The 17,989-nt window shown below is 39.4% G+C and overlaps 2 protein-coding genes across 2 annotated transcripts; one reads left to right on the top strand and one right to left on the bottom strand.

The window, feature by feature from the left end:
* The first annotated feature begins 3 nt into the window (after positions 1–3).
* MRPS7 (mitochondrial ribosomal protein S7) lies at positions 4–7,102 on the top strand. Its single transcript, XM_063459146.1, has 5 exons — positions 4–100; positions 4,003–4,194; positions 4,469–4,532; positions 5,801–5,968; positions 6,205–7,102. The coding sequence occupies exons 1-5, from the start codon at positions 45–47 to the stop codon at positions 6,424–6,426; spliced, it is 702 nt and encodes a 233-aa protein (XP_063315216.1). The 5' UTR covers positions 4–44; the 3' UTR covers positions 6,427–7,102.
* Positions 7,103–7,318: 216 nt separating this feature from the next.
* MIF4GD (MIF4G domain containing) lies at positions 7,319–16,131 on the bottom strand. Its single transcript, XM_063459147.1, has 5 exons — positions 16,039–16,131; positions 14,166–14,275; positions 12,280–12,435; positions 11,160–11,252; positions 7,319–10,488 (listed from the first exon to the last, which is right to left on the bottom strand). The coding sequence occupies exons 1-5, from the start codon at positions 16,118–16,120 to the stop codon at positions 10,261–10,263; spliced, it is 669 nt and encodes a 222-aa protein (XP_063315217.1). The 5' UTR covers positions 16,121–16,131; the 3' UTR covers positions 7,319–10,260.
* Between the last annotated feature and the right edge of the window lie 1,858 nt (positions 16,132–17,989).

Raw genomic sequence — 17,989 nt, 5'->3', positions numbered from 1 at the left:
CCACTCGACCACACCGGAAACCCCCCGCGAGATCTCAGGTCAAAATGGCGGCTCCCTCTGGCACACTGCTGGCGGCTGGGATCCGGGCCCGGATTGTGAGGTAGACAGTGAATACCGGGGGGAGGGGCTGGGGAGGGGCTGGGGGACAGAGAGGGGGGAATGAGGGGCTGGGGAGGGGCTGGGGAGGGGCTGGGGGACAGAGAGGGGGGAATGAGGGGCTCATCATATCGCTGGTTAGAGCATTAAACCCCCGGCCAGGCTTTGATGACATTGAGAGAACCCTAACCCAATCACTGCCAGAGCCAGGACCGTTCCCCCCCAGGGGAATATACTGCTTAATATCTAATATACACTACACCAGGACCCCCCTGGGGGAATATACTGCTTAATATCTAATATACACTACACCAGGACCCCCCGGGGGAATATACTGCTTAATATCTAATATACACTACACCAGGACCCCCCGGGGGAATATACTGCTTAATATCTAATATACACTACACCAGGACCCCCCGGGGGAATATACTGCTTAATATCTAATATACACTACACCAGGACACCCCCGGGGGAATATACTGCTTAATATTTAATATACACTACACCAGGACCCCCCGGGGGAATATACTGCTTAATATCTAATATACACTACACCAGGACCCCCCCGGGGGAATATACTGCTTAATATCTAATATACACTACACCAGGACCCCCCTGGGGAATATACTGCTTAATATCTAATATACACTACACCAGGACCCCCCGGGGGAATATACTGCTTAATATCTAATATACACTACACCAGGACCCCCCGGGGGAATATACTGCTTAATATCTAATATACACTACACCAGGACCCCCCGGGGGAATATGCTGCTTAATATCTAATATACACTACACCAGGACCCCCCTGGGGGAATATACTGCTTAATATCTAATATACACTACACCAGGACCCCCCCCCCGGGGGAATATACTGCTTAATATATAATATACACTACACCAGGACCCCCCCGGGGGAATATACTGGTTAATATCTAATATACACTACACCAGGACCCCCCGGGGGAATATGCTGCTTAATATCTAATATACACTACACCAGGACCCCCCGGGGGAATATACTGCTTAATATCTAATATACACTACACCAGGACCCCCCCCTGGGGGAATATACTGCTTAATATCTAATATACACTACACCAGGACCCCCCCGGGGGAATATACTGCTTAATATCTAATATACACTACACCGGGACCCCCCCGGGGGAATATACTGCTTAATATCTAATATACACTACACCAGGACCCCCCCGGGGGAATATACTGCTTAATATCTAATATACACTACACCAGGACCCCCCCGGGGGAATATACTGCTTAATATCTAATATACACTACACCAGGGACCCCCCGGGGAATATACTGCTTAATATCTAATATACACTACACCAGGACCCCCCTGGGGGAATATACTGCTTAATATCTAATATACACTACACCAGGACCCCCCCGGGGGAATATACTGCTTAATATCTAATATACACTACACCAGGACCCCCCTCCCGGGGGAATATACTGCTTAATATCTAATATACACTACACCAGGGACCCCCCCGGGGGAATATACTGCTTAATATCTAATATACACTACACCAGGACCCCCCCCGGGGGAATATACTGCTTAATATCTAATATACACTACACCAGGGACCCCCCCGGGGGAACATACTGCTTAATATCTAATATACACTACACCAGGACCCCCCGGGGGAATATACTGCTTAATATCTAATATACACTACACCAGGGACCCCCCCCCCCCGTTGAATATACTGCTTAATATCTAATATACACTACACCAGGGACCCCCTCGGGGGAATATACTGCTTAATATCTAATATACACTACACCAGGGACCCCCCGGGGAATATACTGCTTAATATCTAATATACACTACACCAGGACCCCCCTCCCGGGGGAATATACTGCTTAATATCTAATATACACTACACCAGGGACCCCCCCGGGGGAATATACTGCTTAATATCTAATATACACTACACCAGGACCCCCCCGGGGGAATATACTGCTTAATATCTAATATACACTACACCAGGACCCCCCCGGGGGAATATACTGCTTAATATCTAATATACACTACACCAGGACCCCCCTCCCGGGGGAATATACTGCTTAATATCTAATATACACTACACCAGGGACCCCCCCGGGGGAATATACTGCTTAATATCTAATATACACTACACCAGGACCCCCCCAGGGGAATATACTGCTTAATATCTAATATACACTACACCAGGACCCCCCCGGGGGAATATACTGCTTAATATCTAATATACACTACACCAGGGACCCCCCGGGGAATATACTGCTTAATATCTAATATACACTACACCAGGACCCCCCTGGGGGAATATACTGCTTAATATCTAATATACACTACACCAGGACCCCCCTCCCGGGGGAATATACTGCTTAATATCTAATATACACTACACCAGGGACCCCCCCGGGGGAATATACTGCTTAATATCTAATATACACTACACCAGGACCCCCCCGGGGGAACATACTGCTTAATATCTAATATACACTACACCAGGACCCCCCCCGGGGGAATATACTGCTTAATATCTAATATACACTACACCAGGACCCCCCCGGGGGAATATACTGCTTAATATCTAATATACACTACACCAGGACCCCCCCGGGGGAATATACTGCTTAATATCTAATATACACTACACCAGGACCCCCCCGGGGGAATATACTGCTTAATATCTAATATACATTACACCAGGACCCCCCGGGGGAATATACTGCTTAATATTCAATATACACTACACCAGGACCCCCCCGGGGGAATATACTGCTTAATATCTAATATACACTACACCAGGACCCCCCTCCCGGGGGAATATACTGCTTAATATCTAATATACACTACACCAGGGACCCCCCCGGGGGAATATACTGCTTAATATCTAATATACACTACACCAGGACCCCCCCCCGGGGGAATATACTGCTTAATATCTAATATACACTACACCAGGACCCCCCCGGGGGAATATACTGCTTAATATCTAATATACACTACACCAGGACCCCCCCCCCCCCCCCCCCCCGGGGGAATATACTGCTTAATATATAATATACACTACACCAGGACCCCCCCGGGGGAATATACTGCTTAATATCTAATATACATTACACCAGGACCCCCCGGGGGAATATACTGCTTAATATTCAATATACACTACACCAGGGGTTTACAGCCTCTGGAGGTGTGTTTAGCTCCGCAATGCGTCCCAGTACCAAGGCCACTTCATTAAGATAAAATGGTCTTGGTGCTTAGAATGTCGCTTTAATAAAAACAAAAGTGTATTGCAGTTGTGTCCGTTCATCCCCTACGCACAACTAGCATGCATTCAGTTAATATAAGCTTGTCTAGTGAGAGGCTCACAGTTTCCTTAAGTGCTAGGTCCATAAAGGGATACTATAGTTCTAAAAATGCTAGTCTGTATTCCTAGCATTATAGTTTCCTCCTCTCCCCCACTGTGAGGGTTATTAAACCCTTACTGATTGTCTGACTGACAGCCACTAGAGGCAGTCTTAGTCCTGCAAGGTAATTATTGCAGTTTCTCTAAAGTGTAACAGGGACATTGTGCACGCAGACCTTCAATGAGCTGAAGTGGTCTGTGTGCCTATGGTGTCCCTTTAATTTTATATGCAGACACGAGTGGGAATGCTAGCAGGGTTCCTGTTACCTGTTAAAAACAAAATGGGAATCTCACATGTTTTCCCCAGGCATGTGGTTTATGTAATAATTGTGAAGAAAGGTAAAGAAAACTACAGATGTGGTAGAGAAAAGTTTTCATGACCATCATAACTGGTCTACGTTTAGAGGAAAAGTGGTGTTAATTTTATCATTGATGCGTATCCTCATTGTATAATTTTATTTGTGTTCTCAAGTCTTACCCAGGTAAGATGGAGCAGATACAGCCCTTTGTACCTGGATCCAGAAGTCAACAAAGAACATTATCGCCGACCTGTGGACGAATTAAGTGAAGAAGAGCGTGCGGAATGGGAACTTAAATCCGTCAAACCGATCAAGGCATCTCCAGCTAATGTGACAAGTTCCGTTTTTACAGACCCAGCTATTAGGTATGGAGCAAGCTCTGAGAATCTGTATGTAACCCAGGCTGCAAGACAACTCAATCTATGACAAATCTGCTGTAAAAAAAAAAAAAATGATTTACTGAACAGAGAATTATGTAGAACTGATAAGAGGTAAAATAGCCAGAATTCCTCCCTTTATCATGGCCGTTTGAACACTATTTATTTAGTCCTTCTCTAATTGTATGCAGGTTATCATTTGGTATTTGGAAGGTGTGGTTTGCGCGGTATCATATAATTTGGTGTTTTTCTGTAATTTCAGTAAATTCACCAATATGATGATGAAAGGAGGTAACAAGATTCTGTCTCGCTCTATAATGAACCAGGTTAGTACCGTTTGTAAAGTTACACGTATGCCTTCACAGGATGTGACAAAATATACCTTCTTTATCATTTATACTTACGGCAAGTCCATCAAGAGAAACTATTTATTTGAATTTCCCATTCTTTACTGGAAAACTTTTTGTAATGTTGGTTAAAAATATTTAATGAAATATCAGAGATATAAAGCAAAATAGAAACCGTACAGTACATAAGAAATCAGTGCAAGTATAAGAGCGCAATCATAAGATTTGCGTATTTGGCGGCGTGGAATATTGCCAATTAATTAAGCCATAGTAGGCATGGAAGGCTTCTAAAATTAAACTTCAGTAATGAAAGAAAAAAGACACTCAACCTTTTACATGTGGAGGAAAGGGTTCTGGGAAATTTGGACATTTATTTATATTTTGCACTGGAGCCAAAAATATCCTCTATGTTCAGTGTGACCGTTTGTGGAAAACCACGATTTCTCTTACATATATACTTTTTTTTTTTCCTTCATTTTAATGACTTACAGTTTTAGGAAATTTAAAAAGAGGGGGAGTTAACAAAGTGCTATTATAAGCAATGCATTATGTGCTAATTTATGGTAGGTTAAATTATTTTAGAAAAAAATAAAACTACTAGATTCTAAAATCTATTGAGTTTATCAATTCATCAATAATTTTGTACTTTTAAAAAAAACTTTTTTTTAAGCACCAATTGTCATTGCGTTTTGCTGCTGTAGCCTAGAATTAGTCCTACTTACAAACCACAGAAACCAGTACACTTAAAGGGGATTTGTACTGACTTACCTGGCCCTCTGCTCCTCTACCGCAATCTGCTTACACTTCTGTAACACCCACCTCCGATCTGTCCTCTACTCCTCCCGCAGACTTCACTGAATTTGCCCTGTCAAGCAGGGCAGACCTTCTCCATGATACGACATGCTGGCTTTGTTGCCAGCAAGCTGGTGTCTGAACGAATTGACGTCCTGTCACTCTGTTTTTATACCCCCGAGCCTGTACTAGCAGCTCCAGCTACGAAGGTACCATAGCAACCACAGGTCATGCGCTATGGGTGGAGAGCCCAAGGTGCCTGTGGGTGTTCTTCTTCAGTTTTTTTTTTTTTTGCTCTCGTTTATCAATAAAATCTTGATTCATTGGGTGAGTGAAAAACCTTTTTGAAAAGAGAAACCATAGCTTTGGGCACTATAACATTCCAACCATAAGACATGGGCTTATCCTTGGCTTAATCTGAATAAATGCATTTAATACGGTTTGTTTTTAAATAGACTTTGGAACAGATTAAACGAATCCAGTTGGAAAAATATTACAAGGCTTCAGAGGAGGAGAGGAAGAACATTGAATGTAATCCATACACCATCCTTCACCAGGCTCTGGACAATTGCAAGCCCATTATTGGTCTCACTGGCATTTTAAGAGGAGGCAAATCTTATCAGGTAATCACAATAAGGCACAGCAAAACCAGAGTAGCTCTTAACCGTGACACTCAAGGGAGAGTTCAAGGTGATTTCAAAGTGAATTTCAAATTCAAGATTAAAGTAGTTGGAACTGAATAATCCTCTGTCAGATATGTTTTCAATTCAACTACCCTGGTCTTAAATTTGAAATTCACTTTCCAATTCTCATTTTAGTAAATAACCTTTGATAAAACGCTTACCTATTTTCGTCGTAGGTCCCTACACCTCTGACTGATAGCAGACGTCGATTCCTGGCAATGAAGTGGTTGATTAAAGAATGTCGTGAACATAAGCACCGGAGGACCCTAATGTACGAGAAGCTTTCTCAGACTCTCATTGATGCCTTCCATGGGGAGGGGCAAGTGATCAAGAAAAAGCACGAGTTGCACAAGATGGCAGAGGCAAACAGAGCATTTGCTCACTTCCGTTGGTGGTAGGCATTTGCCAATCTCTGTGGATATCCATGAACTATGGGAATAAAACTATGTAAGACTATCTGATCAACTTATATAACGTGCTTACATGGGATGCTTCTGTCCTGCACTTGTTGGAGATCTTGAAAATTGTGACTGTAAATACTTTTTTTTTTTACACATATGTACACCTAATAAATAAAAATCTATTATTTAAAATCAGAATTTGCAAAAAAAAAATGTTTTTCCAGTAATCCTCTGACATTTTATAGATATCTTACTAGGCCATAATTAGTGTATCAATCGATTACTTTAAACAAGGTCATGGAACCCCTCTATATTCAAAATTTCAAGACCTTAAAGGGACACTCAAATTATCATAACCACCACAGCCTGCTGTAGTGGAGCAAAGCACTGTAACGCAGGGCAACTGAAAGAGTCAGCTGATCGCTCCCAGCAAAAAAAAAAGGAACTGTACGGCTTATCTCCGTGGCAGAACTTCTAGCTACATGACACATCTATTTGTTCAGACTGTTCTTAAATTAGTTGATTACTTACTGTTGGAGGGCACTCTTGGCTCCATAATCATTACAGCATGCTGCAGTGCTTGGTGTCAAAACGGTTACGTACTACAAATAATTTTTTTTCTCAGCGGTAGTATGACTTCCTACCCCTATCTAATGTCTATTTGTTAGCTTTGTGACTGGTGTCTGTGTAATTCTTGGGAAATACAAGTTCATGGATGTTTGGTAAGGTTTGACGGGTATATGAGAGGGGAATAGGTGGTTTAATCTATATAAATTTTATTTTAACTATATGCTTTCGTTAACTGTCTAGTATAGGGCAAATACCCCGGTGTGCTAATGCAATACAACAGGAAATATTGTTTTAAATTGATTTGTAAAAAGAAACGAAAGATTTTTCAAAATTTATTAAACCCTTATTAAAATGTCACAATTGGTCTCCCAGGTCTATATTGCTTAAAATTACAAATGATGAGTAGAACTTTTAAAAAGAAAAGTAGAGAAACAGGCCATGAAAAGTGGGAAGTCTTAAAATACAAAATATAAAACAGTCTTAATGTCAAAATATCCTTGTTGTCGCTCTCCGGTTTAGAATTGGCAGTTGTAAATTATTAATATCCTTGTCGCTACAGAGGAAGTCTGAGCAACAGTTTTATTATATATAATAATAAAAAAATGAATTCTCATAAAATGACCTTGATGTTTCAGCTCACGCAGCACAAAAATCCAAACTAGATACAAAACGGTTCCTCTCTTTAGGAAGAGAAACTAAAAGATCCTGAGAGCTAAGCGCAGCCAGCACCAAAGACCCAGGTATTGCGCAAAGCTTGGATCGTTCGGAGGCTCTAGATTCTGAAACAGATTTTAATGATGGAGTGTATAACCATTTTTTATTTTTTTTGCATTTCTGTAAGTCTGCATTTTTTAGTAAGACTGTTTTTGTTTTTTGCCTGTGGGGGAAAACAAGTCTCAAGTCTGGATTCCAGCTCCAAATTTTTTTAAATTTTTGTTTTTGTAGAACTGTTCAATTGTAGAAGTAAAGCCCAATTCATTTTGAATGCTTAAAGAACGAACAATATATTGTGTACTCCTGGCAATGAATGGTAGAGTTGTTGATTCACATTCCTGAGTTGGATGGGCATATTTTAACTCTGCCACTTTGGCATTTTGTACCTCCAAATTCCATTTGGCAATTAATTATATTGAGCAGAGTGCAATTTGCAGTTTTTGGTTATTTTGGGAATAAAACTGGATATGTTTTGGTGTAAACAAGTAATAATTAAGGTCAGAGTGTATTCTGTTTTCATTCACCTCTCTAAACAAATTTTTACAGAAGGAAAAAACAAAATCAGAATTCTACACTTTGTTGATGGCAGATTGCAGTTAATCCGGATTAATCTCGTTACACTGAAACCATTATCCCGTTCACAAAAATCCATCCAGATGGTATACTTGAAGGGGCTCCATCCCCTCCAAGGGAAACAAGTCTATATATTTGTGGAAGATTGCTTTACATTGCAGACTCGGTTGAATATCAGAGCACCATCAAAGTTGATTGCTGAGAACACTAATCTAGACCAGTTCGCTGGCATATTCATAACTTATTGTAAAATATCAGCAATTTGTGAGTTTTAAAATGTAACTCAGTTGTTACTACAGGAAGATTTCATTATTTCAGCACCATGCAGTCCAGTTGCAAAAAGGCCCGATACTCTCAGACCTCACCTATAACAACTCTACCTGCAAGACACATAATTCTTCTAGTAGAGACATTCCAAAAACCATAAACCCTATCTGTTGGATTTCACTTCGCTCAGAGGCAAGCAGCTGCAATTCTAGTGGATATTTTGTTCAAGCAGAGGCATAGCGTAAAATGCCGATACTTCTATAGTAATGCCAGTTGGTAGCCTTCAGCGTTGCAAATTTATATTCTCAACCAGTGCACTCAGCTATGTCTATAAGCTAGATGAGGTTGTAAAACTAAAGCAAATTTCACCATGGATTACAATGGTTCCATCGGTGAAGCAACAATTTGACGATGAGCATAAAACTATAACATTACCACCAGCACCACTACCACACTAAAAACCTTTAAACAATTCAGCAGGAATTATAAGTGTGTTAATAAAAATGTAATTATAAGATGAAGAGATTTGGAAAGATACAATGCAGAACTGTTCTCAGCTAAATATTTAATCTCTATATTATTAGCTAGCCACCGAGGCAGAACATGAAGCTTAATGCCATCTGAAACGGGTTTCTGTCTCTTTTTTTTTTTTCTTCATATAAACTTGATTCCCTTTACGAAGATATTTAAAAAAAAATAAAAAAAAATCTAATTTTGATTTTAAAGGACTGAATGAGCTCTTGGCAAATTTCGTCCAATCAACAACCCTTTTGGGCTGCAGGTTACCCATATCAATCCATTCGGGTAGTGCTGCCCTAAACATGACACTTCAGTTCTCTTGTACCTGTGGGCTTAAAATGTTTACTTTTGTAGAATAATTGTTTATTATTATACCGAAATCCACAATCGGTTGCTGCTTTATAAAATCGGCTGTAAATTTAAAAAAATCCTTGCGCTGTCATTCTGATTATCGTCCAGGTTCAGAGCAAAGTCTTGTCTTTTACAATGTCTTTAAAATGTGCTTGAATAAAGTAATTTTTGAAAAAAGGTGCAAAGTATTCCAAACTCTTCTGGCAGCAAAAAAGTAGAATAAATTCCTTTACCTTTGATTTAAAACCCAAATAGAGCGTTCTGATCAATTCATTGTTTTCGGTGTGATCACACTCCACTGGAGCCATTACTTATGGGATATTCAATCTTTCTAATGGAGAGGCAAAACAATCTCAGAAATCTTTGCAAGTACACCACCTTCATGTCAGCCACAAGATCTAGTAGAGACCATGTCCTAAGAAACTTGAGAAAGGTTATACCAGTCATATGGAGGGTGGGTGGTAAAGGTGTTATCCTGAGGCCAAGATGGTCGACATCCATTGGTTCTATGTTGAGCTGGACAAGGCATTTTGGAAGCACCACAGCTGTTCCACCATCTGCTCCAAAGGGCACTTTCATGGGAACTGGGAAGAAGTGAGATTGTAAAGTAAACATAAATAAATAAAACAATCTTGCAGAGCTCCATAAAGTTCCACCATCTCCTAAGGCGGCAGGAAATTAACAGAGGACTTCCAGTGGGAGGAGATGAATGGTGGTTGTAGTTGCAAGGATATCTCAGGCTGCTTATCCTCTCCAGTTAAGGCATCAAATATCCTATAAATTATGGCTCTCGTGGATCGTGACCACTATTAGATGAAAATCCATCCTACGTTGGAGTCACTCTGACACTTCGCTGTAGTAATATTTGTGAGCGGCGTCTGTCATTTTCCAGCCAGCTGCCCGAAATTCAATCATCTCAAGCAACAAGAGCTGAGCCATTGAACTAAGGTCTCCCTGCAGGAGAAATCTGTCTCTCAGTAAAGAGAAGAGCTCATCCATGCGCTGGGCATTCATTTTCTCCAACTGCTCCCCCACACGATGGAGCTGTAACACAAGGCAGTCTACCTATAATACAAAATTTAGTTAGTGGAAAACAGAGTATTCGGCTATTGAAGTTTAATTTTTATGAAAGGATCAGAACTGACACAGACCATAGATGAAGACATAGCAGCACTATAGAGACAGAGCATTTTAGATTGAACACAGACTTAAGCTCACTATATTGCTATTCACTAAAGTGTGAAATTAAGGTGAATTTACAATTTTAGGCCAAGTCAGCTCTATATTCATTTTGGCTATTTTAACCAAAAAAACAAAAACATAGAATGTGACGGCTGAAAAGAACGATGCGGCCCATCTAGTCTGCCCAATTTTCTAAATACTTTCATTAGTCCCTGGCCTTATCTTATAGTTAGGATAGCCTTATGCCTATCCCACGCATGCTTAAACTCCATTACTGTGTTGGGGAATCATTCATTGATTCAAAACGGTTATCTGATTTATCCCTGAACCATAATGCTTGTATTATTGTGATGGAAGTACCACCACCATTATGTGGCACAGTACTGTTCTGAATACTATGCGGGAATGATCTTTGGAAATTCATAACAATCTAAACACACTCTTATATCACAGAAACCTGTGTTTTATTTATTGTTTCCCTGTACATTGATACATTGTTAAGATAAAGCAGGATTAAGAGTTGGACGGTGTTCGGAGTCATCTCCTCAACTCACCTCTTCCTCCCTTCTCAGACTTTCGGGCTCTGCAAGTTGGAATAAGCAATCATACACAGGATTGACCAAAGCCAACATTGGCATATTATTTACCTGAAAAAGAGTGAATCCATTGTTTGTCTACTTAATAACATTTAACATTTGCTCACATAAACATATTTATCACAGGCAAGAAAAAAAAAATGCACACAAACAAAAACATGGCCGGTGGTCACCTAAGCAGTTTGTAAGAAACTATCGCGTGAGGATTACATGTCGTTCACCTGTCTGCATCAGTCTTCACTGAAACCTTCCCTGTCACTTTGTAACCCAACCCCACATAGCTCAACGTATCAATGTATTTAACCCCTTAAGGACACATGACATGTGTGACACGTCATGATCCCCTTTTATTCCAGAAGTTTGGTCCTTAAGGGGTTAAAGGGCTACTGTAGCCCACTGTAGTCAAGAGTGCCATGAGAACCTAATGCATCCCAAGATGTGAACCTGCTTTAAGCAACCTCATTGCATCCAGTATTCTCAAGCAGGAGAAGACTGATTTATTTACAGAGCAAAGCAGGACCATGCTGGACATCAATCAGTAGCTTAACATTTTACCATTGGACTGCGCAAGGGCACTACAACCACTACAGTGAGCAGTAGTGGTTATGGTACTTGTAGTGTTTATTCAACCAAGAGCATGTAGACATTTTTATCTAACTAATTTATCACCAACTTCAACCAAAAGTGTCACAAAGACAATGTAGCTCCCTACTGCACTTTACCCACATCATGGAATATCATATGTAAAAGAAGATACTTGGGCTATTTAAAATGGGGAATTCTGAGTCTTTTCCATCAGCAATTTTATCATTCTCATTCTTTAAAATCGGCATCATTACAAGAGTATCTCAAAGTTCAACCTTAAGAAAAATCAAACAGGATTTAGATATTGCCCTCCTAATATGATGAAATAGAGTCACTTGTAATGAAATACAATGGATTCTTTACAATGACTTATCAAGACAAATACCATTCCTCCCAACAACTTTTCCAACACGTCTAACACTGAGGCACACAATCTTGAAAAGGCATAAATAATGATAACATTCCTTAAGGTTACTTTCCACTCTCATCTCACCCTTAGATAGTCAAAGACATTGCAGATGAAAGTCACGTAACACACCCACTCCTGAACCGATCGAGCTTTCATTTCTTCCCGATTCAGATACTCGTTCTGAAGCCGAATCAGAAGGCCGCTACGGAATACATTACGGCCTGTCTTCTTACTTTCAGCCTACGGCAATAAAGGATGTTGACAGCGAATTATTGAAAGAAAGGATATTATTTATTTTTTTAAACAAATCACAGATATACCACCACTCAGAGAGAAATTATAAAGTGTGTTTTTTTTTGTTTTTAATAAAACCATTTAATTTTCATACTTTTAAACAATGTTGCTTGTTTTTTGCAAGAAGGAAACTTGCAAAAAACAGACTTTTTGCTGAGCATTTTTGCCAGAGCTTACTTGATGTTTAGTAATAGGTTCTATCACAATGTAACTTAGAAGTTTGTATTCTTCATTGAGAAGCTAGATTTGCATATCATCTGAATTGAATCCAGAATTTCCCAACATAGGTGAACAATTCTTATGGCCGGGGTGGCAGGTAGTTTTTTCCCAATTTGAAGTAAAAGTTTGGAGTCCCTTTTGGAATGTTGAGATTCTTGATTATATAACTGACCCTTTCTTCCGGGGGCACCAAATAAACTCATACAAATATTGGAAAAAAAGAGAATGGACAGAGGTCCAATGAGGAGGAGAATAGTAAAAAAGGAAGCCCTACCTTTAATAATACTAAGGAGAAAATCAATTAAAATAAAAAGATGTATATACCAAAAGAGAGGAAGGGGGCAGCCCAGAAAAGGCTGCTATTTGGACAGTGAATTAGACTGCAAATGAGGCTATAGAGGTACTAAGGAGGATGTCAGTCTACTTACAGTGAAAAGAAGGCTATCTGGGTAAACAGAGAGAGAGAAGAAGAAATCCCCATAAACAAGAGGATGGAGCAAGACCCCCCTCCTCCCTCCTTGCAAAGAAATCCCCAGAGAAATAGCTATAAACTGAAAAACCAGTCTGACCCTGAAGTACCTCGGCACAGTGGAATCTCCACTAGTGCCTACAGGAGCCCCTGTCCCTTCCTCTACTAGAAAGTTATCACACACTTAACTTACTAACTAAAATACGTACATAGTGTTACCTAGTGAGTAAAGTGCAAAATAAATAAATAAATAAAATTGCTCGACGCGCGTTTCGGCGTGTCAGCACGCCGTCGTCAGGAGCATTCATACAAATATTGACCTCCCGAACGCATGCACAGCAATGCTGGCAAATAGTCATAGAACTCCGAACAACCTACGTGTGCCTTCCACTCTTAACTGCTGACTCCTCTAACATGGCTGCTTCCAGCACACCACTCTACAGTGTTAGCACTGAATGTAAATGCCCCAGTGTGTGTTCCACTATCAGAAGGGAGGGACAATGGGAGAGAAATGCAAGCCTATGTCTGGTGATAAACTGTGAAGAGTTGAATTTCGGCTGCAATCCCACTAGCCGCCATTAAAGCTACATATTCTTCTGGGATCCTGGGGGCTGATGGCCTTTTATCTAAGAAGGAGGGGAACCTGGAGGGAAGGAGATGCCATTATAACACTTTTCTGGAGCTGCCTTTGTGGTTCCTAAGGAATGATCACCATAATTTGAGTACCCTCTAAAAATACGTTAGGAAAATAAATTCTTTCACATGCCACTGAAACGGACTGCACATTATTTCACTCAACACATAGACATGACATATTTACAATTGCATTGTACCATGGGGCATTTATATAATCTTGTTACAAAGTAGACTATGAACATAGCCACTCATGTGTTAGTGCAACCATGAAGTCTGTGCTTTAACGTGTTCCCTTGAATGGGTCTGTGTCAGTCATCACTTCTGGTTGGTAACAGGCTTCTTGACCTCTTACCTGGATGATTGTATAGCACATCTTCCCAGCTTCTCTGCTGAACGTGGCATCTCTCAGAGACTGTTCCACTATTACATTTGCCACTTTGTCCAAGTCCACGCTGTCTGGTTCTGTTATGAAAAGAAAAGAAACAAATTAATGCTGCAAATGAGTGCCAGTATTTCTTCAACAGGTAGACAAGCATGCATTCCAATGTCATAATATGATGAAGTAGAGAAGCAGGAGATAAGTACATAAATGCATGATTCTGAAACCCCCACACAGTCAGAAAGGGGGAAATAAAATTAGATCTCTAAAAGAGATAAAACGGCTTAGTGATTTCCTGCCACTATACGTTCTGGATTTAAAACATTGCCATCTTTTAAACAATAAAGCAAAATTTAAGTCTGTTTCTAGGTTTGGAAAAAGCAGATAGATAGTTCAAAGGCCAGTTGTCACAGAGACACAGGAGTAACAGACAAATATGCATTTACATATTTGGCTGTATTCAACGACAACAAAATTTAGAGAGATTTCAGCCAAATGTGTCCCTGCTATTTTTTTAATGATCCTAACCGTTGGATTCGGAGTTTAGTAAGAAGACCAATAGGGATCATCACTGTGTAAGGAGTCTTGTATACATTTTCACAGCCTGTATACTTATCAGTACTAAGAGTCGTGTTTATAAGCAGCGCACGTGCCTTATATGCTCTGCTTTTGGGTACGCTAACTGGATACTGAGCCGGTGCATATACTATCTCTAGTATAAACATTGTTGCTATATTGTGTTAGAGTACTTTCTGTAATCCTTACTGTATACTGCATATACAAGTTATTCTCTATAGAGCACTTTGTATATCCTTTCAGTATATAATAGAGTTAAGGGCACTCTCAGGCCGAGAGTTCTCACAGGGTTGGTGATATTTAATGGACAGAGGATGTGTAAATGTGTTCAGGAGACCAGCGGGGCCTCATCTCCCTTCAGCAGCCTTGGTCAATTACTATTACATTTACAGTTCATACTACTAACAGTTATAAATAAAATATTTCCCATTATACAGCAACATTAATGTACAATGTAACAGAAAACATCAAAACACCTGATAATATACTAAGTGATAATATACCCCAAACAAGTAAATAAAACGTTTACACTTTATCACATCATTATACTTCCTCACATAGTGAAGAGCCTTAAAGTTATTACCTAATGAATATACCAGCAGTAACGAACACTATGATGAAGTCATCGAAAACCTGAAAATACACTATAGTCACCAAAACAAGCTTAATTAAGCAGTTTTGGTGTATAGATCATGCCCCTGCAGTCTCTCTGCTCAATTATCTGCTGTTTGGGAGTTTAATCACTTTGTTTATGCAGCCCTACCAACACCTCCCTGCATGTGACTTGCACAGCCTTCCTAAACACTTCCTTTATTGCAAATTCGGCTAAAGTTAGAATTTCTTATCTCCTGCTCTGTTAATAGTTCGTTAGATCCTGCAGGAGCCTCCGGTGTGCGAATAAAGTTCAATTTACAGAGCAGTAGTTAAAAACTTTTAAAGTAAGTTTAATCTGATTGAACGTGAAAGAATTTTGTTTTCATGCAGGCTGTGTCAATCAGAGCCAGGGGAGGTATGGCTAGTGCTGCATCAACAGAAACAAAAATGATTTAAGTCCTAAATGGCAGTGAATTAAAACTTCAGAGGCATAATCTATACACAAAAAAGCTAAAGTTGTTTGGAGCCTATAGTATCCCTTTACCTATCCTAAATGGGGAGCATTCACAACATTCGCAGATACTCCAAATAAAAATTGGTACATTAGTAATGTACTATTGTCATTGGGCACAATTTTTATGGCTAATATAAACTGTAAATTACGCTAAATCCTGACCTTTCAGCGCTGTCTTGAGAAGATTCTGTGTTTCAGCATCAAATCCCTGGATTTTGCACACCACTCGGTCGACATCCGCCATGGCAACAAGTTTTTAAAATCAGAATACACTGACAAAGAAAAACAGATATTAATAATCAGGATGTGTATCATGCAGCTAATACCCCTACCAATCAGTCATTTGAAGATTCTGCTTAACCCCTTAAGGACCAAACTTCTGGAATAAAAGGGAATCGTGACATGTCACACATGTCATGTGTCCTTAATGGAATCTTCATTTGTATACTTATTTGTTAAATACTTTGTTGTTATTATTATTAAAAAAATATCAATTTTTTTTTTCTCCCCACAGTTTTGGTAATAATGCATGCATAATATGTGCAGGTTAAAGTGCAAGAGTCTGCATTGAGATCTATGGTGGGTCACACGAGACTCTCCATAGACAGAGCCAATTTCACAGGTGAAAGCTAGGAACTTGACACTTCTAGATGGCAGTAGCTCCACACAGTGTGTAGAAGTGTCAGGCATAGGAAAAATACTGAGACAAAGTAGTCCCTACATTTTGACTGAGTTTGAATTTCAGTGAATTCATGTATTTCTCTTGATTTACAGAGTACATAAAATATCTATGATTTCAGTTTGTTTTTTTGTAACACAAGGAGTAAAACAAATGTGCATCAACACACAAACTACTTTTGCAGCTCGATTACTTTGTTTGTAGTATTTGACACTTTGTTTGTAGTATTTGTCAGCAATAGCATTACTTTAGGAGCTGTGTGGAAAATTGTATCAGCAATAAATATACATAAATATATATTTTAATCTATCTTATTTGGTGGTCCTTCCTAGAACTCTATTTCGACATCTGAATGCAAGTTAAGTTTTAACCTGATTTTGTGGCACAGAGAGGAAGGTAGGGGGTAGAGTCTGGACACTGTAGGGTGTTTTTTTTAAAATTGTATTTAGAGAATGGATGGCTGAGCACCATAGGGGTGATAATCATAACAACTGCAGAGTCTTTTATTTTGCCTGATAATTTACTAAAAAAAAACAAAAAAACAATCCCATGCCTCTTTCCAATTACCATTCACAATTACCTTGTTAGCCCTCCACAGTACATTAAATAAACACAAAAAAATTATATATATATATATATATATATATATATATATATATATATATATATATATATATATATATATATATATATATAATGTCCAATGTTACCCAGCACACACACTCAAAAAATATATGAAAAATGCCGGGTGCATAAAAGCCATAGCCAAAAATACTATAATTTGTAATAAATGAAGGCTTGCACTCACGGTCTGTAGATAAGTAAAACAATTCTTGTTTATTCCAATTCGATTAAAACATGGTTGCTGCCATCAACCTTTCAGCCACTCCTGTGGCTTTCATCAGGATCAATTCAGCATCTGAATTGATCCTGATGAAAGCCACAGGAGTGGCTGAAACGTTGATGGCAGCAACCATGTTTTAATCGAATTGGAATAAACAAGAATTGTTTTACTTATCTACAGACCGTGAGTGCAAGCCTTCATTTATTACAAATTATATATATGTATATATATATATAAATAATCAACCATAGCATACAGTGTGAATGCAAATCACGTGGTACAGAGAGGAAGGTGGGGGTAGAGTATGGACACTGTAAGGCGTGTTTAAATATTGTATTTACAGAATGGATGGCTGAGCACCATAGGGGTGATAACCATAACAACTGTAGAGTCTTTTCTTTTGCCTGATAATTTACTAAAAAAACAATCCCATGCCTTTTTTTCCCAATTACCATTCACAATTACCTTGTTACCCCCTCCACAGTATATAAAATAAACACAAAAACTGAAAGTACACAATTGTGATATGAGAAGTAAATACAGTGTGAATGCTAACCACGTGGCACAGAGAGGAAGGTGGATGGGGGGGG

This window comes from Pelobates fuscus, chromosome 6, assembly GCF_036172605.1.
Source record: "Pelobates fuscus isolate aPelFus1 chromosome 6, aPelFus1.pri, whole genome shotgun sequence".
Taxonomy (NCBI): Eukaryota; Metazoa; Chordata; class Amphibia; order Anura; family Pelobatidae; genus Pelobates; species Pelobates fuscus.
The sequence above is the reverse complement of the archived record's forward strand: the minus strand, read 5'-3'. Positions and strand labels throughout refer to the sequence as shown.

Excerpts from the sequence above, each read along its gene's own strand:
- MRPS7 (XM_063459146.1), top strand. The coding sequence starts at position 45 with ATGGCGGCTCCCTCTGGCACACTGCTGGCGGCTGGGATCCGGGCCCGG. Across the intron at positions 4,195-4,468 it reads TTTACAGACCCAGCTATTAG|TAAATTCACCAATATGATGA; the intron begins GTATGGAGCAAG and ends CTGTAATTTCAG. Across the intron at positions 4,533-5,800 it reads CTCGCTCTATAATGAACCAG|ACTTTGGAACAGATTAAACG; the intron begins GTTAGTACCGTT and ends GTTTTTAAATAG.
- MIF4GD (XM_063459147.1), bottom strand. The coding sequence starts at position 16,120 with ATGGCGGATGTCGACCGAGTGGTGTGCAAAATCCAGGGATTTGATGCT. Across the intron at positions 12,436-14,165 it reads TGTGCTATACAATCATCCAG|GCTGAAAGTAAGAAGACAGG; the intron begins GTAAGAGGTCAA and ends TTATTGCCGTAG. Across the intron at positions 10,489-11,159 it reads GTCTGAGAAGGGAGGAAGAG|GTAGACTGCCTTGTGTTACA; the intron begins GTGAGTTGAGGA and ends TTTGTATTATAG.